At 44.6% G+C, this 26,049-nt stretch overlaps 1 protein-coding gene across 2 annotated transcripts in view; it reads right to left on the bottom strand.

Annotated features, from left to right (window-relative positions):
* Positions 1-26,049, bottom strand: part of LOC139531753 (laminin subunit alpha-1-like) — a 65,466-nt gene that overhangs the window by 21,235 nt on the left and 18,182 nt on the right. For both annotated transcript variants that reach the window (XM_071328527.1, XM_071328528.1), the window contains exons 4-30: positions 24,906-25,148; positions 24,120-24,299; positions 23,720-23,809; positions 22,676-22,793; positions 20,997-21,175; positions 19,604-19,709; positions 19,107-19,264; positions 18,770-18,910; positions 18,392-18,556; positions 17,588-17,689; positions 17,018-17,344; positions 16,132-16,242; positions 14,833-14,960; positions 13,648-13,734; positions 13,188-13,399; positions 11,534-11,640; positions 9,640-9,820; positions 8,525-8,661; positions 8,135-8,368; positions 7,838-7,981; positions 6,331-6,510; positions 6,068-6,253; positions 5,770-5,897; positions 5,531-5,651; positions 5,117-5,373; positions 4,699-4,788; positions 1,260-1,453 (exon numbers count right to left, since the gene is read on the bottom strand). In XM_071328527.1, coding sequence (XP_071184628.1) covers positions 1,260-1,453; positions 4,699-4,788; positions 5,117-5,373; positions 5,531-5,651; positions 5,770-5,897; positions 6,068-6,253; positions 6,331-6,510; positions 7,838-7,981; positions 8,135-8,368; positions 8,525-8,661; positions 9,640-9,820; positions 11,534-11,640; positions 13,188-13,399; positions 13,648-13,734; positions 14,833-14,960; positions 16,132-16,242; positions 17,018-17,344; positions 17,588-17,689; positions 18,392-18,556; positions 18,770-18,910; positions 19,107-19,264; positions 19,604-19,709; positions 20,997-21,175; positions 22,676-22,793; positions 23,720-23,809; positions 24,120-24,299; positions 24,906-25,148 — 4,306 coding nt within the window. The remainder of the gene's footprint in view (positions 1-1,259; positions 1,454-4,698; positions 4,789-5,116; positions 5,374-5,530; positions 5,652-5,769; positions 5,898-6,067; positions 6,254-6,330; positions 6,511-7,837; positions 7,982-8,134; positions 8,369-8,524; positions 8,662-9,639; positions 9,821-11,533; positions 11,641-13,187; positions 13,400-13,647; positions 13,735-14,832; positions 14,961-16,131; positions 16,243-17,017; positions 17,345-17,587; positions 17,690-18,391; positions 18,557-18,769; positions 18,911-19,106; positions 19,265-19,603; positions 19,710-20,996; positions 21,176-22,675; positions 22,794-23,719; positions 23,810-24,119; positions 24,300-24,905; positions 25,149-26,049) is intronic.

The raw sequence follows: 26,049 nt of genomic DNA, 5'->3' as shown, positions 1-26,049 counted from the left end.
TTCCACAGAAGCTTCTGAGGAAGATGAATAACAGAACTGTTCAAGTGATGAGAAAGTGGCTCTGCTTCAACACACACCCACACGTGACGTTGTCTTCCTGAGCCAAAGAGAGGAGGGTTTAGGTGTCCCGAATATTGAGAGGATTTACACTGCTACCAGACTGACTCCCCTGTTGAACATGCTCAACAGTGACGATGTGACAGTTAAGGAGTTAGCCAGAGCTTCCCTCCTTCTGGACCTAAAATGGCGGAAGGTTCCACATACCAGGGACACTGAGGACAACTTCCTGGGCTTCAGTAGGAAGGCCAAATGGAAAACTGGACACTCGGGCTGCGGGCTTTGGTGTCTGGTCAGCCTGGCCGGACCTCAATGACCTGTGCAACCCGACTGGAGTGGAGCTCAGGTGGACACGGACTGATATGGAAACTGAGCCAGTGACTGCCTCTGATGCAGTTGTGGCAGATTGTGGTGTTGTTGTGGAGGCTTCTGTCACCCATGATGGAACATCTCATCCTACATCCAGGACAACAGACGGGATGCATCCTACATCCTTGGTTTCAGACGGATGCAGCTACTGCAACACTGGACTGTGCTGACCACTCTGTCTGCCATTCCATGTACCAGAATGCTTCCGTTGGCGAGGACATTCTCATCTTTACTGTTAAGGCGAGGCTGCAAGTTCTACCAACAAAATATCATCTAGCACTCTGGTACGCTTTAAACCATGAACCCATTTTGTATTCTACATAATGTTGTGAATGGCTGCTGTTCATATGAGGATTTGTACATTGCTAGACTTGACCGCCTTGTCGACCTGATAGCCGGTGAGACAAGTGGTCTCACCAACAGCACACATACATAAACAATCTTGTGTAAGGGGAATCTGGTTTGATGTTGATGATGATGTGTTTTTCTGTGTGTCAAATACACCAGATGTTGTTGTTGTTGGTGGTCTCGGCCACGTACACAGGCTTGCAGTGTGTGGCCTCCAGATTGCGGGCCTGATAAAAACTAGGGCAAAGCAATTGGCTAAGCTCTGCTCTGTTTCAACTGTCATGGGCCGCCTAGCTGTTTGGAGAAGGAGGTGCTTTCTGTACCCTTGAGTACCATGCATACAGGCATCCTTTTTTGTAAATTTGATTAGTGGATTCAAATAAAGTATTTAAAATGTGTGTGTGTGTGTGTGTGTGTGTGTGTGTGTGTGTGTGTGTGTGTGTGTGTGTGTGTGTGTGTGTGTGTGTGTGTTGGTAGGTACTCACAGACACACTGGTCCCCGTCCAGGACGTGTCTCGCCTCGCACTGGTCACACAAATGTCCCCTGACCCCGGCCTTACATTCACACTGACCCTTCAGAGAGTCACACACTAGATGGAGAGAACCTGCAGTACTACACTGACACGCCTCACACTTCCCTCCTGGACCAGACGGGTTCCCATAGTAACCCACTGAACACCTGAGAAAGGGAGGGAGGAGAGAGAGGAGGGGGGATGGCAAAGAAACAGTGAGTGGGAGAAGTAATGTAATAGAAAATGAAAATATAACGTTTGTCTCAGTCTGAGTTGTAGCGATGGCTTCTAGTGACAGAGACACTGACTTTGATCCAACAAGTCACACAGTAGCTGTGTAGTACTCTCTCTAACCTCCACAGTAGCTGTGTAGTACTCTCTCTAACCTAGCTGTGTAGTACTCTCTCTTACCTCCACAGTAGCTGTGTAGTACTCTCTCTTACCTCCACAGTAGCTGTGTAGTACTCTCTCTAACCTCCACAGTAGCTGTGTAGTACTCTCTCTTACCTCCACAGTAGCTGTGTAGTACTCTCTCTAACCTCCACAGTAGCTGTGTAGTACTCTCTCTAACCTCCACAGTAGCTGTGTAGTACTCTCTCTAACCTCCACAGTAGCTGTGTAGTACTCTCTCTTATCTCCACAGTAGCTGTGTAGTACTCTCTCTAACCTCCACAGTAGCTGTGTAGTACTCTCTCTAACCTCCACAGTAGCTGTGTAGTACTCTCTCTAACCTCCACAGTAGCTGTGTAGTACTCTCTCTAACGTCCACAGTAGCTGTGTAGTACTCTCTCTTACCTCCACAGTAGCAGTGTAGTACTCTCTCTAACCTCCACAGTAGCTGTGTAGTACTCTCTCTAACCTAGCTGTGTAGTACTCTCTCTTACCTCCACGGTAGCTGTGTAGTACTATATCTAACCTCCACAGTAGCTGTGTAGTACTATATCTATCCTCCACAGTAGCTGTGTAGTACTCTCTCTTACCTCCACAGTAGCTGAATAGTGCTCTCTCTAACCTCCACAGTAGCTGTGTAGTACTCTCTCTTACCTCCACAGTAGCTGAATAGGACTCTCTCTTACCTCCACAGTAGCTGTGTAGTACTCTCTCTTACCTCCACAGTAGCTGTGTAGTACTCTCTCTTACCTCCACAGTAGCTGTGTAGTACTCTCTCTTACCTCCACAGTAGCTGAATAGTACTCTCTCTAACCTCCACAGTAGCTGAATAGTGCTCTCTCTAACCTCCACAGTAGCTGAATAGTACTCTCTCTTACCTCCACAGTAGCTGTGTAGTACTCTCTCTTACCTCCACAGTAGCTGAATAGTGCTCTCTCTAACCTCCACAGTAGCTGAATAGTACTCTCTCTTACCTCCACAGTAGCTGTGTAGTACTCTCTCTTACCTCCACAGTAGCTGAATAGTACTCTCTCTAACCTCCACAGTAGCTGAATAGTGCTCTCTCTAACCTCCACAGTAGCTGAATAGTACTCTCTCTAACCTCCACAGTAGCTGAATAGTGCTCTCTCTAACCTCCACAGTAGCTGAATAGTACTCTCTCTTACCTCCACAGTAGCTGTGTAGTACTCTCTCTTACCTCCACAGTAGCTGTGTAGTACTCTCTCTTACCTCCACAGTAGCTGTGTAGTACTCTCTCTTACCTCCACAGTAGCTGAGTAGTACTCTCTCTTACCTCCACAGTAGCTGTGTAGTACTCTCTCTTACCTCCACAGCAGCTGTGTAGTACTCTCTCTTACCTCCACAGTACATGTGTAGTACTCTCTCTTACCTCCACAGTAGCTGTGTAGTACTCTCTCTAACCTCCACAGTAGCTGTGTAGTACTCTCTCTAACCTCCACAGTAGCTGTGTGGTACTCTCTCTTACCTCCACAGTAGCTGAGTAGTACTCTCTCTTACCTCCACAGTAGCTGTGTAGTACTCTCTCTTACCTCCACAGTAGATGTGTAGTACTCTCTCTTACCTCCACAGTAGCTGTGTAGTACTCTCTCTAACCTCCACAGTAGCTGTGTAGTACTCTCTCTAACCTCCACAGTAGCTGTGTAGTACTCTCTCTTACCTCCACAGTAGCTGTGTAGTACTCTCTCTTACCTCCACAGTAGCTGTGTAGTACTCTCTCTTACCTCCACAGTAGCTGTGTAGTACTCTCTCTTACCTCCACAGTAGCTGTGTAGTACTCTCTCTAACCTCCACAGTAGCTGTGTAGTACTCTCTCTAACATCCACAGTAGCTGTGTAGTACTCTCTCTTACCTCCACAGTAGCTGTGTAGTACTCTCTCTAACCTCCACGGTAGCTGTGTAGTACTCTCTCTTACCTCCACAGTAGCTGTGTAGTACTCTCTCTTACCTCCACAGTAGCTGTGTAGTACTCTCTCTTACCTCCACAGTAGCTGAGTAGTACTCTCTCTTACCTCCACAGTAGCTGTGTAGTACTCTCTCTTACCTCCACAGTAGCTGAATAGTACTCTCTCTTACCTCCACAGTAGCTGTGTAGTACTCTCTCTTACCTCCACAGTAGCTGTGTAGTACTCTCTCTTACCTCCACAGTAGCTGTGTAGTACTCTCTCTAACCTCCACAGTAGCTGTGTAGTACTCTCTCTTACCTCCACAGTAGCTGTGTAGTACTCTCTCTAACCTCCACAGTAGCTGTGTAGTACTCTCTCTAACCTCCACAGTAGCTGTGTAGTACTCTCTCTAACCTCCACAGTAGCTGTGTAGTACTCTCTCTAACCTCCACAGTAGCTGTGTAGTACTCTCTCTTACCTCCACAGTAACTGAGTAGTACTCTCTCTTACCTCCACAGTAGCTGTGTAGTACTCTCTCTTACCTCCACAGTAGCTGTGTAGTACTCTCTCTTACCTCCACAGTAGATGTGTAGTACTCTCTCTTACCTCCACAGTAGCTGTGTAGTACTCTCTTTAACCTCCACAGTAGCTGTGTAGTACTCTCTCTAACCTCCACAGTAGCTGTGTAGTACTCTCTCTAACCTCCACAGTAGCTGTGTAGTACTCTCTCTTACCTCCACAGTAGCTGTGTAGTACTCTCTCTAACCTCCACAGTAGCTGTGTAGTACTCTCTCTTACCTCCACAGTAGCTGTGTAGTACTCTCTCTAACCTCCACGGTAGCTGTGTAGTACTCTCTCTTACCTCCACAGCAGCTGTGTAGTACTCTCTCTTACCTCCACAGTACATGTGTAGTACTCTCTCTTACCTCCACAGTAGCTGTGTAGTACTCTCTCTAACCTCCACAGTAGCTGTGTAGTACTCTCTCTTACCTCCACAGTAGCTGTGTAGTACTCTCTCTAACCTCCACAGTAGCTGTGTAGTACTCTCTCTTACCTCCACAGTAGCTGTGTAGTACTCTCTCTAACCTCCACAGTAGCTGTGTAGTACTCTCTCTTACCTCTCACAGTAGCGTCCCTCATAACCAGACTTGCAGGCGTTACAGCGGAAGTCTCCCATCACTCCCTCCATTGCACAGGTAGGACTGAAGCTAAACCACAACACACACACATACACTGGGTCAGACAGTGCTAAACACACAACTATATCTCATCACTGCCCTCTGCTGGGAACAGGTCTGTATTACCAGAGGATACCGATTCACTAAATCCCCCTTGAACTAGAATATTGCCAAGCAGCAATATTCAAAAAAAAAAAAAATCTTATGCGATTGAATATGTGCTAGTGTGAAATCAATAGTTGGACTATCTCTTCAAAAGACATACTATGTGTGGAATGAGATATTATCGTTTCAACTCCAAATTCAACACGTCACTTATCAGAACATGCGACTGACAGGAGGAGAGTGAGACGGGTACCTGTTCTCTTTGAGGGGGCAGGCACACAGAGAGCAGTCACTGACGGAGCCCTTCACGTTCCCATAGTACCCAGAGCCGCACACGTTACAGTGCTCGCCTGCTGTGTTGTGCTGGCAGCCCAGGCATTCTCCTGTGTCCAGGTCACAGGCCTGGCTGTGGTTGTTACACTGGCAAGGCACGCAGGGCTGGATCAGGGGTCTCTTCCCCCGCAGGTTCAGATCAGTCACTGGTTGGCGGTAGTAGCCGGGGGCACACTCCTACACACACCACAAACACACACCACAAACACACACCACAAACACACACCACAAACACACACCGACGACAGAGACGAAGTGAAATAATAGACTCAAAACACAGTAGTAAGTAGTACATAATAAATGATGTTGTTTTTGGGGTGGAAATCTGTCTGACCTGGCAGGACAGTCCAGCGTAGCCAGCTGGACAGTCACAGGTCTCTATCAGACACGCCACCTCCAAACCCTCTGACCCCTCCTCCACCTCTAGGGCCGTATCCATGGTGATATTGGAGATTCTAGTGAAAGACAAATACAATATTGATATCATAGTCGCTTTATAGCGTCGACACAAAAATATGTGTGTGTGCGTGTGTGTACGCGATTATGTGTGTGTGCGTGTGTGTGTGTACTAACCTGCTCTGCTGCAACCCTGTACCATACGAAGCCTTGATGTTGATGTACTCGATGTTGCTCAGGACCGCCAAGAAGTCGGAGTGACTCACAGCTTTCTCTGACACAGAGTTGAAATACTTCCACTTGTGCTGATCAAGAGAAATCAAAGCAGATTTAATTATATTAATTCATTCGTAGGATTTGTAGGCTTTAGCTCAGCCGGATAACACAGTCTTGTAGCATGCAGGACATAATGGGTTCGAACCCATGGTAGTCAAACTAGTCCAGCTTTAGGTATTGTATCTGGTGTCCTCCTTACCTCGGTCAGTGGGACGTCCTGACGTGTTTTGACCCTGTTGTCAGGGGCAGGCATATCGATGTAGATGACCTTCTTTCCCAGATGACCCCCCCTCATCAGGACCTGAGGCTCGTAGTTGGCCAGGCCGGCCCCGTCCAGAGCATAGAACGCCACCACGTAGGACAGCTTCCCTCCATACGACAACAACTAACCAGAGAATAAGATGTTTATGATTCAGCATCGCTCTCTCACAGACACAAGTAACAGAGGTCTGAGATACACACCTTATTTCCCTGGTAGTGTTTGGGAAGCCTCCAGTAGTAGGGTCCAGGCAGTGTGATGTTTTCTATTTCCCTGGTGTCCAGCAGCATGTCTGAGGCCTGGTAGTAGACCCCTTCCACACTGCCCTGGGGGTCACTCTGACTGACCACATGCAGCAACTCTGGGTCAGACCCCAGTGTGATCTGTATGGACCGGTAAATATACACAAATGCATGAGCATGTGCATAGACATGCACACACACACACACACACACACACACACACAACACACACACACACACACACACAAAGATGCAGACACACATATTTGCTTCTCCTACAGTTCTTCATATCAAGAGATCTCACTATCGTGTCATTCAGTTTATTGCAAACTTTTCCCAATCAGTGAAGAACCACTCTTTTTCCTCACCCCCCCACAAGTAGGTCTACCGCCAGCTCAGCTGTGCCATCTCTTATCACTAATTAGTACCAGGAAATAAATAGCCCCGGCTAGCTACATCTGGGGTCCTTTCAGATTCCTCTGCCTGGGTGGCTGGGAGGGGGTGCCACCTCCGTGTGCCCACGCTAAATGGTACACAGGGCACGTGCGTCCTTGAGCCGGGCACCCAGCGGGCACACCAGGCTGCGAGCAGCAGGCACCGTATGTGGCATCACTAAGCAGCCGGCCCACAACAGATGGGCATCCTGTTTAGGCATCTGTCTGGGCATTTCATTTCCTCTTTATTGTGCCCAATTAAAATGAAGCTAATTAGGAGCATTCAGTTCACTCAAGAATAATGAGGATACAGACACTTTTCTTCATCCAGACACAGATGAGAAGAGTAGACAGAACACAGCTGACTAGTTACTGTGAGCAGGGACCAAGACATCGTCTGGATGACCTGACCAAATAGCTTAGAACTTCCAAATAACTTGTAGATGATAACTTCCTGGTCATGACACATTATCAGGAAAAACACCAGGCTCCAAGCATGAATCTTTAGATTTGACTTATGCCGTTGGTTAATTGGCTACAAGGTTATAAACATGCCAGAGAAGACGATTTTGACATAACCCAGCCAAATAGAAGCCAAGTTGTTATATTAATGCTTGTTATTTGAAGAATATAAGTGGATTACCAAACAAAGGTATTACCATCCCAAATGGAGAAAAGAAAGAACAAGTATTTTGTTTGAGAAATGTGCCGTAATTTCATATAGAGGTGGAGGAGGGAAGGCTGCTCAACCCCTTCAGACAATGATGGACGGTTTCTCTATCCTGTTAGCATAGCCACCCATCTGTAGAGGAAGCAGATGGGCGGGACTAAAACAGGAATCCTGAGCTGTATTCAGGGACCAGAAATGTTCAGAACGTTGCATATAGAAATAGAATGAATAGAGCTGACAATATTCACTATTCTATCCGACAGACCATAATATCTGTTCTACATTATACATTTCGATCTGAACCTTCTGTAATGTTTACCTCACTGAACAGACCCCAAGTTGAGTTTTGATAGACTTTACTCACCGGTACACGGACCATCCCACCGAGCTCCTCACAGTCTGAGGAGACTCCAAAACAGAAACAGGGGCTGCAGCCGGCCGGGTTAGGACCAGATAGGCCGAAGGATCCCTTCTTACACTCATCACAGCCTCCTCCGCCCACATTGTCCTGGCAACCACAGACCAATAAATTAAAACAGACAACATACTTCGAACGGACACAATAAAACAAAACACTATCGTAGGCCGTAACGGATATGATATTCCACCATGTGGGTTTACTGCTTGTTTGTTCAACCAGTTTTAGCAGCGGTTGCAGTACCTTGCACACACAGTTCCCTGGGGCCTCACAGCTGCACAGGCCCAGTTCCTTATCACAGAACTCCTCTCTGGTGCCGTTGATGTTGCAGTTGCACGCCGTGCATTCTGGGTAGCCCCTGTAGCCCATGGTGCACTGGTCACATTTCTCACTGGCGAAATCCGGGCGGCACAGGCACTGCCCATTGGTGAGGTCACACTGGGCAGCAGAACTGCCCGCCTCACTGCAATCACATGACTAAGGGGGGCAAAGATGAGCTTTTATGAACACCTATTATGATATGAATGTGCTTATGAAGCATCTATGTCGGCCTTAAAATAACATACATAGGCATTTGTTGGCATTATAAAGGCTTATAAAGCTTATAAAGTTGTGTTTATAGAGGTGTTTTACCTTACAACCTGCCACAGTGTCGTGACCCCAGTGACCTTCCTCACACAACTCACACTTCTCTCCTATGGTGTGGGGAGGGCAGATACACTTGCCTGTCGTCGCGTTACAGTTTCCGTGGGTGTGGGCACACTCACACTCTGATGGAGGAGAAGAGAGAAAAATAACAGACAGAGAGATATACAGAGAGAGAACGATACAAAGAGCGATAATGATACAAAGAGCGATAATGATACAGAGAGAGAGAGATACAGATAGATAGATAGATAGATAGATAGATAGATAGATAGATAGATAGATAGATAGATAGATAGATAGATAGATAGATAGACATCACAGCAGCAAGATTTGTGACCTGTTGCCACAAGAAAAGGGCAACCAGTGAAGAACAAACACCATTGTAAATACAACCCATATTTATGCTTATTTATTTTAACTTGTGTGCTTTAACCATTTGTACATTGTTACAACACTGTATATATATAATATAACATTTGTAATGTCTTTATTGTTTTGAAACTTCTGTATGTGTAATGTTTACTGTTAATTTGTATTGTTTATTTCACTTTTGTATAATATCTACCTCACTTGCTTTGGCAATGTTAACACATGTTTCCCATGCCAATAAAGCCCCTTGAATTGAATTGAATTGAATTGAATAGATAGATAGATAGATAGATAGATAGATAGATAGATATTTATGCTTATTTATTTTAACTTGTGTGCTTTATCCATTTGTACATTGTTACAACACTGTATATATATAATATAACATTTGTAATGTCTTTATTGTTTTGAAACTTCTGTATGTGTAATGTTTACTGTTAATTTGTATTGTTTATTTCACTTTTGTATAATATCTACCTCACTTGCTTTGGCAATGTTAACACATGTTTCCCATGCCAATAAAGCCCCTTGAATTGAATTGAATTGAATAGATAGATAGATAGATAGATAGATAGATAGATAGATAGATAGATAGATAGATAGATAGATAGATAGATAGATAGATAGATAGATAGATAGATAGATAGGGGGGTAGAGAGAATGAAGATCAGATCAGAGTGAAACTCAAATGAATATGTCTGTTAAAGTTTGGGTAAAATTTGTGGCCTTACGTGTACACCCGCTGTCCTGGTAGTTGAAGTAACCATGGTAACAGCGGTCACATTTGTCCCCCGCCACCCCTGGGATGCATTGGCACTGCCCCTCCTCCTCACATGCTGTGGACACAGATCCTGATTGGCTACAGTTACAGTCTCTGCACCCCTGTCCACTGAGAAGACTGTGGAAGCCCACCTGTAAAACACACAGAAGAAAATACCAATTGTTACTAACTTCTATCAGCTAACCATCTGAATCTTCTTGATTTCCCCTCAACTATATCCAGACATACAGATGTAGGATCTTCAGACTTGATTTTCCCTTACAAAAAATTTAGCAACCACTACAAAAATGTCCATGATTTATAATCCACATAATAATTCACATTTCCTGTTGTTGCAGGATTCTTTTCCTGCTGTAACAAACTGGCTCAAATTAAGATCCTATCTGTATCCTTGATAGAGAGCATGTGGCAGGATGCCAAGAGACACTAGAAGTAATACTTCTCCATGTCCAATGACATCATCACTATCAGCAGAGGGTCTCACTGTCACCAATCACCTCATAGTTACCATCTAACATGAACAGGCAGGAAGTATATCCCATCTCCTCTAATATTACTGGCGGAGGGCTTCATCTGTCTCTATCAGTCCTCTCTGCCAAAGCTGTCAACTCTCAGTCCACATTGGACCCAACGGAGAACCAGGAACCAGACAGCCAGGCCAGGACGTGGGTCAGAATTTACACCAGCCAGAGCATCTGATTCTGGGATTAGAGAGAAGCTGCTACCCCACCTTCCCTCCCCATCTCTCTATATCTACATCCCCAATTGGGTTAAACATTAATAAAACATACTGAAAGAGAGAGAAGCCCAAGACTGCTAGCTGTTCTCCCTAGATAAATATGATCTAAATTCATGAGCTTTTGGTTCCATTTGAACAGTCCTTTTGGTTCCATTTAAACAGTCCTTTTGGTTCCATTTGAACAGTCCTTTTGGTTCCATTTGAACAGTCCTTTTGGTTCCATTTGAACAGTCCTTTTGGTACCATTTGAACAGTCCTTTTGGTTCCATTTGAACAGTCCTTTTGGTTCCATTGGAACAGTCCTTTTGGTTCCATTTGAACAGTCCTTTTGGTTCCATTTGAACAGTCCTTGCACAGCCAAAGACCCCTCCCCAACCAAACAAACCAACTCTGCTCTAAATAAGCAACAAAATATTGTCTGTCTGTCTGTCTGTCTGTCTGTCTGTCTGTCTGTCTGTCTGTCTGTCTGTCTGTCTGTCTGTCTGTCTGTCTGTCTGTCTGTCTCTCTCTCTCTCTCTCTCTCTCTCTCTCTCTCTCTCTCTCTCTCTCTCTCTCTCTCTCTCTCTCTCTCTCTCTCTCTCTCTCCCTCCCTCTCTCTCTCCCTCCCTCCCTCTCCCTCCCTCCCTCCCTCCCTCCCTCCTTCACATATTCCCTCGCTCCCTCTCTCTTCCCTATCTCTCTTTGCCAGGGTGTGAGCAGACAGACAATCTGATCGTGCTAATGAATATATCCAAAACATTGGACTGCATTTTGACCAGCTGGGCTTTATTGGAAGGCGGGTGTGGGAAGCGGGACGCAGGGAGGAAAGAAGCGGGAGACCTTGGACACCCTCTGAGAACTAAGCGTTCCAATGGACTGGGCTGGAAACTTAGCATGCCTTTCCAAATTCCAAATACTAATTGCAAGGAGAGGTATGGGAATAGGGTGGAATTACACAGAAAATGGAGGGTGGAAGGAAGGGCCTGGAGTTTTTCTTGGTGTGACCATAGGCCATAACTAGGGACAATTGTTTTTTTTCTGGTAAGAAAAACTCTTGGCCCTATGGTATGTGAGTTTGAAGTTGTGAATATATTATGAAACAGAGAATGATATACAGTCTACATACCTGACACTGGTCACACTTCTCTCCCACTATGTTGGGTTTGCAGGTACACTGTCCAGTGAGCAGGTCACACATGGCCGAGTATGACCCATTTCCATGGCAACTGCAAGCTACACACAGGGGAGAAATAGGAGTAAAACAGTCGTTAACGTACATGTTTATAACACCAGGACACTTGCTCCAATTTTATGTTGAAAATAATACCGGTAAGTGGAGAGATATATCCTAAAATAATCATACAATTCTCAAAGCGCCATTTTGATAATAAAATACCGTTTTTTTTCATGTTTTATAGACATTATAAGATTTTAGAACGTTTACTGCAAGGAGGCTGACTTGCAGTATTACGATATTCCCCTAGATGTCACTCTATCCATTATAAAGAGCTCTTCTACAGTTGCCTTTCATAAGAAGGAAATACACACATTTTAAGTAAAATTGCACATCTACCACAATATTTTTGACTATGTTTGATGGTGAAATGAACGCCATTCTAGGTGTTGACTGAATCCATTACCAGTATCACATATCTCACTATGAACATTAAATTCCTATTCTCATAACATATATGCATTTTCAATGTTCTGGTATGCTGACATTGTCACAAAACCAGGTCTGGGAATGATGCATAATTACCACAATTCTTAAAAGACTTCATAAACTGTTCATAAGCTGCCTTGAGAGGGCAAGTCTCATACCATATCTTAACCAATTATTTATGTAAACACTATTTTTTACTCCCCGTAAGAAATATTGTAAAAAAATATTTTGGAAGCTATAGAAATGCATTTATTAATGTCTACATTTGTTTTTGACACGTTTATTATATTACAGACACCTTAATGCATACTTTTAAATTATATTATGGCAACTAAACATGAACATTTTCCTTAAAGTATATTATTTGAAACTACTGTTACTGTTCCCACTACAATAAAAAAGACATGCAATTTTGTCCTTTGTCCCATTTAATTGAAATGCTGTAGAATTCCATTCATTCCTATGGAGGACTGCTCCTTCTGGGGAGTACCAAAATGGACGATCGGTGGCTTCAAAGCCTCTCATTGGGAAATACATAGCATTAGCAATCCAGGGTTTATACACATCATTGTTCGTATCCCGGCAGGGATTGAGCCTAAACTTTGGCCTCCCAGTGCACTCCCAGGTAACATGTCTGGGTCTGTATTCACGAAGCGTCTCAGAATAGGAGTGCTGATCTAGGATCAGTTTAGCATTATAGATCATAATGAATGAGATTACATGGTCAGGGAGGACCCAATCCCAGATCAGCACACCTCTATTCAGAGACACTTTGTGAATACGGGCCCTGACCCATAACAGACCTTATTGTTAGGAACAGGTCAGACACGTGACGACGCAGAACTAGGTCAAAGTTGAGACTTAATCTGTGAATGGTTGGCCATGTCCTTCACTCAGCATTCCACTGACTGACTAAATGCTACTCAGAAACAAGCAAAAGTGTCTATTTCCTGTCTATTTTCACTGTGTAATCTCTGACCTGATTTGGTACATATTATAGATGCACTGCACGTCTAGGTGAAGGATGTTTCTTGTAGTAAATTTGTAACTGTGAGGGGATCTGTGGAAGAATCCTCTATAAGGACAATAAACATCATCATCATCACAGCTCTCTTACCCTGGCAGTTCTTGGCAGTGATGGCGTCACCATAGTAGCCGTCCTCACACCTCTCACAGTCGTCTCCGCTGGTGTGGCTGTGACACTTCAGACACACACCGCTGCTGGTGTCACAGTGACCCGGGTCCCAGGGGTTCACGTTTCCATTACACTCACACAGCACACACTCCTTGCCTGCCACCGCCGGGTCGCCATAGTAACCATTAGCACACCTGGAGAAGTTAAAGTTCGATATAATAAACTTAACCATACGATTCATGAAATGGTTGAGACTAGTATTGGTGTATACTGTAACTGAGTTTCACTTACAATACATATTTTTCCATACAAACTGTTAAGTGTAATTACTAATATGTACTTAGCAACAAGTGAAACATTTCTGATTATATAGTATAGGTCTAAGAAGTGAAGACAGGGTCAAACAGACAAGATTAGGTTTAAGAACATTTGGTCTACATACCTCTCACACTTAGTCCCAGTGTAGCCCTGCTGGCACTGGTCACATGTCACCTGTCCAGGGCCCTCCAGGAAACAGGTGGGGCTGAAACTGAAGAAGAGACCAGCAGTGTAAAAGACAGGAGTGTTAGGGGGAGTCTACATGACGTATCACTAAGAACTACAGATTTTATGATTATGATTTGTGTTTCTATAGGGCTTTTCTTCAACTTGAAGCATTTCATATTGTATGGAGGCAGAACTCACCTCTTAGCTCCACCACTAAAATTGTTCCACAACTACGTTTATGCTTCGTATCTATTCACACAATAAAATATCTGGGGCAGTTGAAACATTCTGTTGTTGACATAAGAACCTAGACTGAGTGCACATAACATTAGGAATACATGCTATTTCCATGACATAGACTGACCAGGTGAATCCAGGTGAAAGCTTTGATCCCTTATTGATGTCACCTGTTAAATACACAATCCGTGTAGAGACAATTGAGACATGAATTGTGTATTTGTGCCATTTGTCAAGAACTGCAACGCTTCTGGGTTTTTCATGCTCAACAGTTTGTTTAAAATACTTTTAAACTGTAAGAACTTGTCCCGATTGGTATTTTTAAATCACTGATGAATGATCTTGAGACTGATTCACTGACCTGTCAATGTTTTTAATTTGCTGTTTTTGATTTTGTTATACTCTTGTGAATTCTATGGTTTTTAATAGATTACTTGTAGTTTTTCATGTTGTTTGTGTGTAATTTTTGTTATGACTTGGTGCTGCCTATCTTGGCCAGGACGCTCTTGAAAAATATATTTGAAATCTCAATGAGCCCTTCCTGGTTAAATAAAGGCTAAATAAAATAAATGTTAAAAAATATTAAGAATGGTCCACCACCCAAAGGACATCCAGCCAACTTGACACAACTGTGGGAATCATTGGAGTCAACATGGGTCAGCATCTCTGTGGAACGCTTTCGACACCTTGTAGAGTCTGACGAATTGAGTCTGTTCTGAGGGCAAAATGGGGTGTAACTCAATATTGGGAAGATGTTCCTAATGTTTTGTACACTCAGTGTGTAACGGCCAAACTCTCTCCACCACCCAGCGCCCACGCACATGTGACCTATCTATCGCCATGGAGAGGGTTTCTAGAATCTGAATGAATGGTACATTGGCACAGAGTTGGCACAGTCACTCACTTGTTCGTCGCCACTATCAGCGGGCAGGCACATCTCTGGCAGTCCTCCGGGGTGCCATCTGAGGTGTCGCCATAGTAACCGGGAAGGCATTGGTTACAGTGGGGCCCAGTGGTATTGTGGGTACAGTCCTGGGGAATGATTTAAGGCAACAGTGTCCCGATAAAACTTCTTCCTGCTCTGACACACATGCCCTTACACTGCCATACACTCCATAGCAACCACAATGTCTTGGGATAAAACCTCCACTGCCATGTTAAAGGGATAGTTCACTTTTTAAATTTTGGATGACCACCCCTAGGTAAGTAAGATAAAACTTTGAAATGTGAACTATCCCTTTAAGTGCACCAAACTGCTAAACCTAACCGAATCAAAGTGAATCATCTTCACTTATTCAATTGAACGTAGTAGCTACTAGGTTTAGCATGCCTTTTGATTTACATTGTATATTGACAGAATGAACGCCTGGCAGTAGCCATTGGATAATCATTGCTTTGTCACACGCCATTTAAACACCTAACACAGCATTACTCAGGATTAACTTGTCATCCAATAGGGGAAGGAATTCATTTGAAACAGAGCCCAAACTGCGCACGCTGTTCACCATAAAGTCGTGCACTGTATAGGGAATAGGATGGTCGGCTCTAGCCAAAAGTCGTACGCTGTATAGGAAATAAGGAAGGCATTTCAGACGTAGCCAGAACAGTGACCCATCATATGGCTGTCAACAAACACAGCTCAAGCCAGGAAGCTTCATACTGAGGGTTTGTCCATTGGTCTAGCCTCTAGCTGTGAAGTGAAGCTCTAACTAGTTGAGAGGTTAGCTAGTGCAGATGTTAGGGTCAGATAAACGGCTGGATGTGACCATGTCCCTATTTTACACAGATGGTGGTGGAAGTAGATGCGATCACGCTTAGAACCCACAAACAAGCCATAGATGTATGGTATACCTATCCCAGGAGGTTGGTGTTACCTTAATTGGGGAGAACGTGCTCATCTTAATGGCTGGAGCGGACAAGGTGGAATGGTATCAAATACATCAAACACATGGTTTCCATTTGCTCCGCTCCAGCCATTATCATGAGCCGTCCTCCCCTCAGCAGCCTCCACTGATATCTATGGGTCATATTCCTACGTCTCTGGCCCCTGTCTAAACATGACGTTAGACAGATAGGTGACTCGCCGGACAGACTTCATTGACAGATGTATGGAATACATTTATGGTATATCTATTTCTCATATATCTACGTTTCTGGCCCCCTGCTGTCTAAACATGACGTGGGACAGATATGTGAGACTCACCAGACAGACTCCGTTGATGTCACATTCTGTAGCGTGGTCGTTACACTCACACTGGAGACAGTTACCTCCGAACAGGATCCCGCCGACGCGATAGAATCCAGATGAACAATACTACAAACACAGAGAAACATCATAATTTTGCGGTCACTTTTACCCAAAGTCACATAAAATAAGAACAGGTATTCAGACTATGTGGCACATACACTGAGTATACAAAACTTTAACAACTTTACACGACATAGACTGACCAGGTGAATCCCGGTGAAAGCTATGATCACTTATTAAATCCACTTCAATCAGGGGAGGAGGCAGGTTAAAGAAGGATTTTTAAGCCTTGAGACAATTGAGACATGGATTGTGAATGTTTGCCGTTCAGAGGGTGAATGGGCAAAAGATATGACAAAAGATTTTAGTGCGTTTGACAGGGGTATGGTAATAGGTGCCAGGCACACCGATTTGTATCAAGAATGGTCCACCACCCAATGGACATCCAGCCAATTTTACTGTGGGAAGCATTGGAGTCAACATGGGCCAGCATCCCTGTGGAACACTTTTGACACCTTGTAAAGTCCATGTGGCTGTTCTGAGGGCAGAATGGGGGAGTGTTCCTAATGTTTTGTACACTCAGTGTATGACATGATTTAGAAGTTGTGTTTATCTGAAGTGATCTATAGTAAACACATGTATTGAAAATATGTGGATTATGTGAGAATCGAACCCACAACACTGTTGCTCTTCTAACTCTAGCTAACTTAGCCATCTGAAATGCATAATGAGCTTTGCTTTTACAAAGGATGCTGACACAGCTCAAGTCATTAACTAGACTAGACATATACAGTAGTAAACAGTATCAACCTGGCCACCGTCACGTGACCTGGGTGTTTACCTCACAGGATGTGCCCAAGTAGCCCCAGGGGCACTCACACTGCTCCACGTTCCAGGCCTGGACTGGGTTAGCAGCCCTGATGTCTGCCATGTCCAGAGATACGGTGCTCAACCTGAGTGCCCCCTCTGCGCTGGCATTGAGGTGGCCTCTGATCCTCAGTCCGGCCAAGTCCGCCAGTACTGTCATCAGCTCGTCCCTGTCAACCCTCTGGCCTGTGTGTAGGTCTACGAAGCCCTGCGGTAGGAGCTCCACGGAAACAAGCTGCTCCCGCAGGGGCGTCAGGAAGAGCCGCTTGGGGGGCGTCTGACGCAGGGTTCTCCCGTTCCCCTGGGGACGCATCCAGCAAGGCATTTAGCAACACATCTAGATTTATATTAACGGGGGTTGGTAAGCTCAATCCTTAGGAATGGTTCTAGATTTAGGGGTGATTTGGGTGATTCCGTAATGGTAATCAAATCTATAATGGTCTAGGGGTTTCTTTTACTGTAAACTAGGTTCACAATCTTGCATTCCACAGCTAATATCACAGCCAGGTTGAATACATATCCAGTTAGCACAATATTAACTTACCTCAATAATCAAATCAAACTGTGATGGCAGAGAATTGTCCACATTGTCCACAGAAACATCATAGGCCACAGTGTAGTTTAAAAGCCCTCCGTATGATGTCAGCTTCACAAAGCAATGGGGAAAAACAAAAAGGGGAACATTGTAAAAATAGAGAAAGTGTTAGACTCAAGAAAACATTACCTACAGCAAATATGCAATAGTCGAAATTCGTTACACTAAATATTGAAGTAAAATCAGGCCCACAGGGATAATTGCTGCCTCTATCTTTCTCTCCCTCCCTCCAGATATTAAGGCCATGCCAGAAATAATGACTAATTCTAATTAATTAATTCTAATCACTGGAGGGACTAATGGGTACAGTAGAACACATACAACAGGGTTCTAATGAATGGAACCTCATTAATTTGGCGATTAATAAAGTGCCCGGCCCTACTTGACTATAATTACAGGGCACCCTGTATTAACACACAGTGGGAGGAAAGAAGAGGGGGACTACAAATGACGAGTGTAAAAAGAGAGAGATAGGGGGAGAAAGAGAAGAGAGAGAGGAGAGTGAAAAAGAGAGAAATCCAGTAGCAAGAGAGACAGAGATAAATCTATAGGGAGAACAGAGGCCTATTTCCTCCCTCCTGTGGGGATTGTGAAATCAATTTGTCCCAAGCTAATACATGCAGGTCATTAGCTAGCTGAACATCTCACTGAGACGGACAACTTTGAGTTCAGAAGGAATACGGGAACTCCGTAGGTGAGAGTTTAGCATTGGTAGCATAGGTACAGTATACTGTATGTCAGCAAAACGCTTACCCTGTTCCCCAGGAAACCCTCCGGAGCGGCCCAGGTAGACACAAAACGGTACGACTGGATCATGGTGATGCTGGGGACAATGAGGTTGTTGTCGTCATCAGTGAGGGGTGCCGTGTAGATGGAGACGCTTTGGGTAGGAAGGAGCCATCCATTGGAGTGAACAGTCTATGGGCCAGGAGAAAGGCCGGTCCAATTTACTGGTTATGTGTTATTGAGTTCAACAGCATCAAAGAGTTTAAAGGCTCCCAACAAAACGATGTGGAACCATTGGAGTTGGTTGCTGCATATTGTGGATATTCTTGTCCAAAGGAACAACTAAGTAATTAAATGGATGTGTGGATGAGAGTGTATTTGGATGTGGGAGTTGCGGTGTGTTACCTGAAACAAAGACCAGGGTGAACTCTCACACACGTCAGACACACCGAAGCAGAAACACTCTGTGCATCCCTCTGGGTTACGTTCCTCCAGGTTGTAGAAACCCTGCTTACACAGGTCACAGTTGGCCCCCATCACGTTCTCCTAAGTCACACACAGTGGAGAAGATCAGGTTAGGGGGATTAGTTTGGTAGGAACATTCAGGGACAAGGAGCACAAGACTGTCTTAGCCTGTTGAGCTAAAACCTAGGCATTAGCTCAGGGAGCTAACGCAAGTCTTCAGGTCTTCAGGCAAGGTTACTCATCATGCAAGTGTTACCCTATATTACCCCAGTGTTACCTTGCAGATGCACTCTGTGCAGGGGTCGATGTTGAGGCTGCCTTCCAGACTGCACTCACAGCGTGAACACAGGGGGAAGTCCCTGTAGCCAAAGGCACAGCGTTCACAGCGCTCACCCACAAAGCCCTCTTTACACAGACACTGGCCTGGGTTCAGACCTGCACAACACAGTCAATACAGCACAGTTAGCATTGAGCAATTAGCACAGTCAATACACCACAGTTAGCATAGTCTAGTTAGCACAGTCAATACGGCACAGTTAGCTTAGTCTAGTTAGCACGGTCAATACAGCACAGTTAGCATAGTCTAGTTAGCACAGTCAATACAGCACAGTTAGCATGGTCTAGTTAGCACAGTCAATACAGCACAGTTGGCATAGTCTAATGAGCACAGTCAATACAGCACAGTCAATACAGCACAGTTAGCATAGTCCAGTTAGCATAGTCCAGTTAGCACAGTCACAGTGCAATAAAATCAGTACAGTTCCGTGTTTGTACCTTTCTCCAACTTGGCGTGGTTGTCATCTCTGATGCAGGCAGGAGTCAAAGACCCCCTCATGTCACAGCCACACTCCACACATGGGTTCTCACTGTAGGGCGACACCTACACACACAGACACACACACACATATACACGCACACCCAGGAGGAAACAAATACACAATGACCATTCACATTCCACACAAGGTACGCACTGAAATTAAAACTTTAATAAATCGCCATTCATCCATCCAAGCAAGGACCATGACACCAATGTAGTTCCTCTCTACAGTCATTCTAGGACACAGCAACAAATAACTCCATTATCTTTCTTTGAGCCACAGAACCAAAACTACAATGTAGAAAGAGGAGGAAGGGAAGCGCTACTAAGGCACACAATAGTACATTTTGGTAGACAGAAGGTGCTCTTTGGTAGAAGGGGTGAATTGGTCATCAAAAAGAAAGGAGGACCAAGGCACTCTTCATATAATTAATTAAAATGCCTTTATTTGTATGGCATGTTCAATAGAAACAAAGTTTTAAAAATCCGATGCATTTCGGCATTTTAAAACTTTGTTTCTATTGAACATGCCATACAAATAAAGGCATTTTAATTAATTAAATGAAGAGTGCCTTAGTTGTCATTTCTTTTTGAAAACTACAATGTGTTTGTAATCAGGACCACACACACACACACACACTGATCTTATTGTCCAATCACAGACAATAGGAATGTACACAACTGTGCACAGAAAGGCGCACGCCACTAGGCAGGGACACAAAGGAAGACCAGGGGGGTCCTCAGGTAACGGGGACCATAGGGACACAAAGGAAGACCAGGGGGGTCCTCAGGTTACGGGGACCATAGGGACACAAAAGAAGACCAGGGGGGTCCTCAGGTAACGGGGTACATAGGGACACAAAAGAAGACCAGGGGGGTCCTCAGGTAACGGGGACCATAGGGACACAAAAGAAGACCAGGGGGGTCCTCAGGTAACGAGGACCATAGGGACACAAAAGAAGACCAGGGGGGTCCTCAGGTAACGGGGTCCATAGGGACACAAAAGAAGACCATGGGGGTCCTCAGGTAACGGGGACCATAGGGACACAAAAGAAGACCAGGGGGGTTGTCAGGTAACGGGGACCATAGGGACACAAAAGAAGACCAGGGGGGTCCTCAGGTAACGGGGACCATAGGGACACAAAAGAAGACCAGGGGGGTCCTCAGGTAATGGGGTCCATAGGGACACAAAAGAAGACCAGGGGGGTCCTCAGGTAACAGGGACCATAGCGACACAAAATGAAGACCAGGGGGTCCTCAGGAAATGGGTACCATATTGATGGATTGCATTACAGGGACCATAGGGACACAAAGAGGGCATCAGATTACGGGACAGTGAGGAGACAGTACCTCGTGGGGTCTGTAGAAGCCATCTGTGCAGGTCTCACAGTTGACACCGGCCGTGTTCTGGGTACAATTGATACACACACCCCCGCCATGAAAGTGACCATGCGAGTTCATGCTCATCTTGTGGTCGTCCATAGTTTGGTTGTAATAGCAGTCCTCGGCCTTGTTGTGGCAGTTACATTCTAGTGGAGGAGAATATTAAGTAGGTCAGATAACAACTAATGCATCTTATAGGTAGACTCAGATATTGCGATGAGGGAGATGCAGACTTCGCTCTCACACTGTCACACCCTGTCTCTGCACGTGCATGGGTTCGCTTCACACTGTTAGAGCCTGGTAGGTACGGGACCAAAACAGCTGACAAGTTTAGCTTCGCGCTTCACCGCTCCTAGTTGTTGCGGAAATTGACCCCCTATGCTGTTTACTTTGTGCACCAATGTCATATCGCTGAGTCTACCTTTAATGTGAGAGTAGTGAAAGGTTAGTTTAGATTAAGAATATACACTGAGTGTACAAAACATTAGGAACACCTTCCTAATATTGAGTTGACCCCCTTTAGCCCTCAGAACAGACTCAATTCGTTGGGGCATGGACTACAAGGTGTCGAAAGCGTTCCACAGGGATACTGACCCATGTTGACTGCAATGCTTCCCACAGTCAGGTAGATGGGGTGGCAGGTAGCCTAGTGGTTAGAGCGTTGGGCTACCAACCAAAAGGTTACTGGATCGAATTCCCGAGCTGACAAGGTACAAATCTGTCCTTCTGCCCCTGAACAAGGGTCTGTCCTTGTAAATAAGAATATGTTCTTAACTGACTTGCCTAGTTAACTGTAAAAAATAAAATGTCCTTTGGGTGGTGGACCATTCTTGATACACACAGGAAACTGTTGGGTTGTGAAAAACCCAGCAGGGTTGCAGTTCTGGACACACTCAAACCGTTGCACCTGGCACCTACTACCATACTCTGTTCAAAGGCACTTACATTTTCTGTCTTGCCCATTCACCCTCTGAATGGCACACATAAACAATCCATGTCTCAATTGTCTCAAGGCTTAAAAATACTTCTTTAACCTGTCTCCTCCCCTCCATCTACACTGATTGAAGTGGATTTAACAAGTGACATCAATAAGGGATCATAGCTTTCACCTGGATTCACCTGGTCAGTCCATGGCATGGAAAGAGCAGGTGTTCCTAATGTTATGTACACTCAGTGTATGCATGTTCATACACGTTTTTATTTGATTCTGTACTCTGAGTAAGCACAATTTATGTGCAATTTCATTACGGTGCTGAAACAGCTGAGATATGATGATATAAAATAGGACATTTACATAAAAAGCTTGTAAAAACCCATACAGTAGCAAACTCTGCTTCACAACTATTGATATTAAAATGTTTAAATTACTTCAAAAGTGTCGTATGGAATTCATCATAGGGATGGAAAACAAAAACCTCTTTCATGTGTGTCAATGAATAAGTGAGACAATCAAGTGGATTTAATTGAAAAGCGTGAACGTTATTTTATCTGGCACACTTTAAATCAAGTCTAAATCCAGCATGTAATTTCCATGTCTTCATTTACTAAGTGACAAACCAAGGGCAACATGCACAGTATGGTCTTCTACTTAAGATAAGGTTTAAACTTATTTCCCCTTAGGCCCAAAAAGACCAAGTGCAGCTTACTCTCGCATGTGTTGCCGTTGGAGAGGGTTCCCGGTTGCCACGGTTCCTGGTGGTAGCCGGGGCAACACTCATTACAGCTCTCCCCACACGTATTGTGCTCACACACACACTGCAACTTCTGAGAGGACAAAAGAGAGAGAGAGGTGAGGAGGAGCCACAGGAAGTGACCGATTGAATGCTTATGCTCTAGTCCTATTGCCAGCTGGGAGTGGGACACACACACACACACATTATTTTCTCATTTTTCCTTGTCAAACAAATAGCTGGTCCTATACAAGGTGTGAAGTGACACTTGTGTGTTGTATGCGTATCATGTTATGATGTTTGTGTGTTACAGATGTAGGATCTTCATTTGAGCCAGTTTGCTACAGCAGGAAAATAATCAGGAAATGTGAATTATTATGTGGATTATATTTCATTGACATTTTTGTAGGCGTTAATACATTTTTTCGCAAGGAAAAATCAAGCCTGAAATTTGAAAGCCTTTCTAAACTTCAAATATACTTCAAGTTTTACATTTCCTGCATTGCAGGTCAAATTAAGATCCTACATCTGTACGTTGGTGTGAAATATATGAGTGCATTTCCAAGTGGCAATTTGAAGGGTCACAGGATTAGTGCTTGCTTTCTCATCCTCTTGTTAAGGTGACATTCCCCCTTAATGAGGAAGGCAACCAATTCAACTGAGCAAGTGTTGGGCTGTACCATTCCTTCAGGGACTATAGGGGGAGCTGAGAATACTAAATTCACTTATAAAAACAATTTGCTTGGCAAATATATTTCTCATAAAGAAGTATTACTACCATACTTTGCATAACATTTATATAAAAGTACTCTTTAGAATAAGTGTGTACAGCAATTACAACAAATTAGTAATGAACCAATGTTGATCCGATAAGAGGAGCTTAATTGAGTCAAGATGTGACATGCTTAACATCTCACACAATATGTGAAAGGCAGTAAACAAGTTTTACACTAAACAAAAGCTGAATGACAGCCACCGTGTGAGGCTGAACGGGCAAAACTGAAGACGGCCTGGAGTTACCTTGGCAACGGGGTCCCAGGGGCAGCTCTGGGCGTGGCCGTAACAGATGCACATCCCGCCCACTGAGATGTCCTTGATGGAATAGTAGTACTGCAGAAGGAAACACAATGCCAATCAAGTTAGAATGACAAGACAGAAACAAAATACAAAGCCAATGAAGTTAGAACACTCAAATCTGCCTGGAGAGATGACAACTGATGTCTAAACTTTTACTTCAGACATTCTGATGCAAATATTTAATGTTTGTTAAAACCATAAAAATGCAATATACATTTTTTTTAAGCGTTTTTCAAAACGCACAAACCACATATTTTGAATGAATGACCAATTTGGTTTAACATAGTATTTAAACAGAAAATAGAACAGTTAGTGAGAGCTAGTGCTAGTACTTTAGCCATACCCGTCTGGTGACGATGGGGTCCACCTCCTTAGGGTCACGGTAGCTGAGGGTCATGAGGTCGGCGTTGAGCGTGCGGATCCTCTGCAGACGCAGCCGGATGTAGCGGGCTGAGGTGAAGTCTAGCAGCTCTGGGGTCAGTTGGTCAGCACTGGGCCGCCCGTTGATCAAAGACGTGTGGATCTGAATAGGGCAGAAAAAAATGGAAAGACTAGTGGCAAAAATGAACAACACACATACATATTGACTGAAATATGTCATTACGGTCATTTTTTCTCCGATATCACTTGCCAGTCAGACCACAGGCAAATGACATAACACAGGGCTAAACAATATAAGACACGATCAAGGATCTCACTGTGGGCTTTGGGGTGCATCTCAATAGTGGCTTCATCTCCTTGTCTCCCTAACCTTGTTAAACTACTGAGATGCACCCTCAGGGGCTGTGAGTAACCACAGAGTATCCTAACCACAGACGTTCATTACGGCTCTGCCTCGGCTAGAGTGACATTAGCCCAGCAGGCTGGCGTCTAGAAATCTGGGAAAGCAGGCTTTCATTATCGGAAGGACGGTTGAGTCATCCTCCTGTCTGGACTATAGGTGCTAGAGGGGGGCGCACAGAGCCCATTCTCATCTAATTCTCTGCCTTGAACCAGACCTAATAAAGCAGTGGTCTCAAACTCCCAGCCTGTGGGTCACCAACATGCAGCTCATGAGCTCAATGTGGCTTGCGGGCCGGGAGTTTCAGACCATTGTGGTAATGTAGAGTTGATATAAATAGATAACTACCTCTCCGTGCTCCAGGGGTACGAGACGTGAGTAGTAGGAGGTACAGATGACCTCGTCGTCTCGTTTGTAGGTGGGGGGTCCGAAGCGAGGGGTGATGTTGTAGCGGGTCAGACATTCTGTGTCGCTGATGGCGTAGTACTGCCAGGGTGTGTACTCCACACCGTCCATAGAACGCTCCAGCACCCAGTTACCGGGACGAGGGGAGTTGGCTGCCTTGATTATGATGTAGGCCACCTGGAAAATCTGTAGACACACACAGACAGACAGATTTTAATATTTCATATTTAACAGTGAGAGTACAAAGGACACATACACACACTCATGCACTCATGCACACACAGACACACAGAGTTATTCTCCCACCCATAATATTTTATGTCTGGATCTCCATTTTGTTGTGCATGACTGGAAGCTCAAGCTGTGCACCTTAAATACAAGGCTTCATTCATAAGAGCACAAATAAGTATTTGATTGACAAGGAGCACATATGCAACAGATCTGTTTTGACGTAATAACAGTGTACTGACACATTTAACCACTCAGTTACCGCAAGCTTTCTGTAACCCTCTTTCATGTGGTGTTGTCACAATGTTAATTGCATGTTTGATTGAATTCCAGTCTTAGTGCATCTGGCCCTAACAGCGCAGCGTCTGACCCCTATGACCCCATACACAGTCATAAGTTGGTGGTTGAAGATATCCCTCTAGTGGTGTGGGGGCTGTGCTTTGGCAAAGTGGGTGGGGTTATAACCTTCCTGTTTGGCCCTGTCCGGGGGTATCATCGGATGGGGCCACAGTGTCTCCTGACCCCTCCTGTCTCAGCCTCCAGTATTTATGCTGCAGTAGTTTATGTGTCGGGGGGCTAGGGACAGTTTGTTATATCTGGAGTACTTCTCCTGTCTTATCCGGTGTCCTGTGTGAATTTAAGTATGCTCTCTCTAATTCTCTCTTTCTCTCTTTCTTTCTCACTCTCGGAGGACCTGAGCCCTAGGACCATGCCTCAGGACTACCTGGCATGATGACTCCTTGCTGTCCCCAGTCCACCTGGCCGTGCTGCTGCTCCAGTTTCAACTGTTCTGCCTGCGGCTATGGAACCCTGACCTGTTCACCGGACGTGCTACCTGTCGCAGACCTGCTGTTTTCAA

This window comes from Salvelinus alpinus, chromosome 10 (assembly GCF_045679555.1).
Source record: "Salvelinus alpinus chromosome 10, SLU_Salpinus.1, whole genome shotgun sequence".
Classification (NCBI taxonomy): Eukaryota; Metazoa; Chordata; class Actinopteri; order Salmoniformes; family Salmonidae; genus Salvelinus; species Salvelinus alpinus.
Note: the sequence above shows the minus strand (reverse complement) of the source record. Positions and strands in the feature narration are given on the sequence as shown.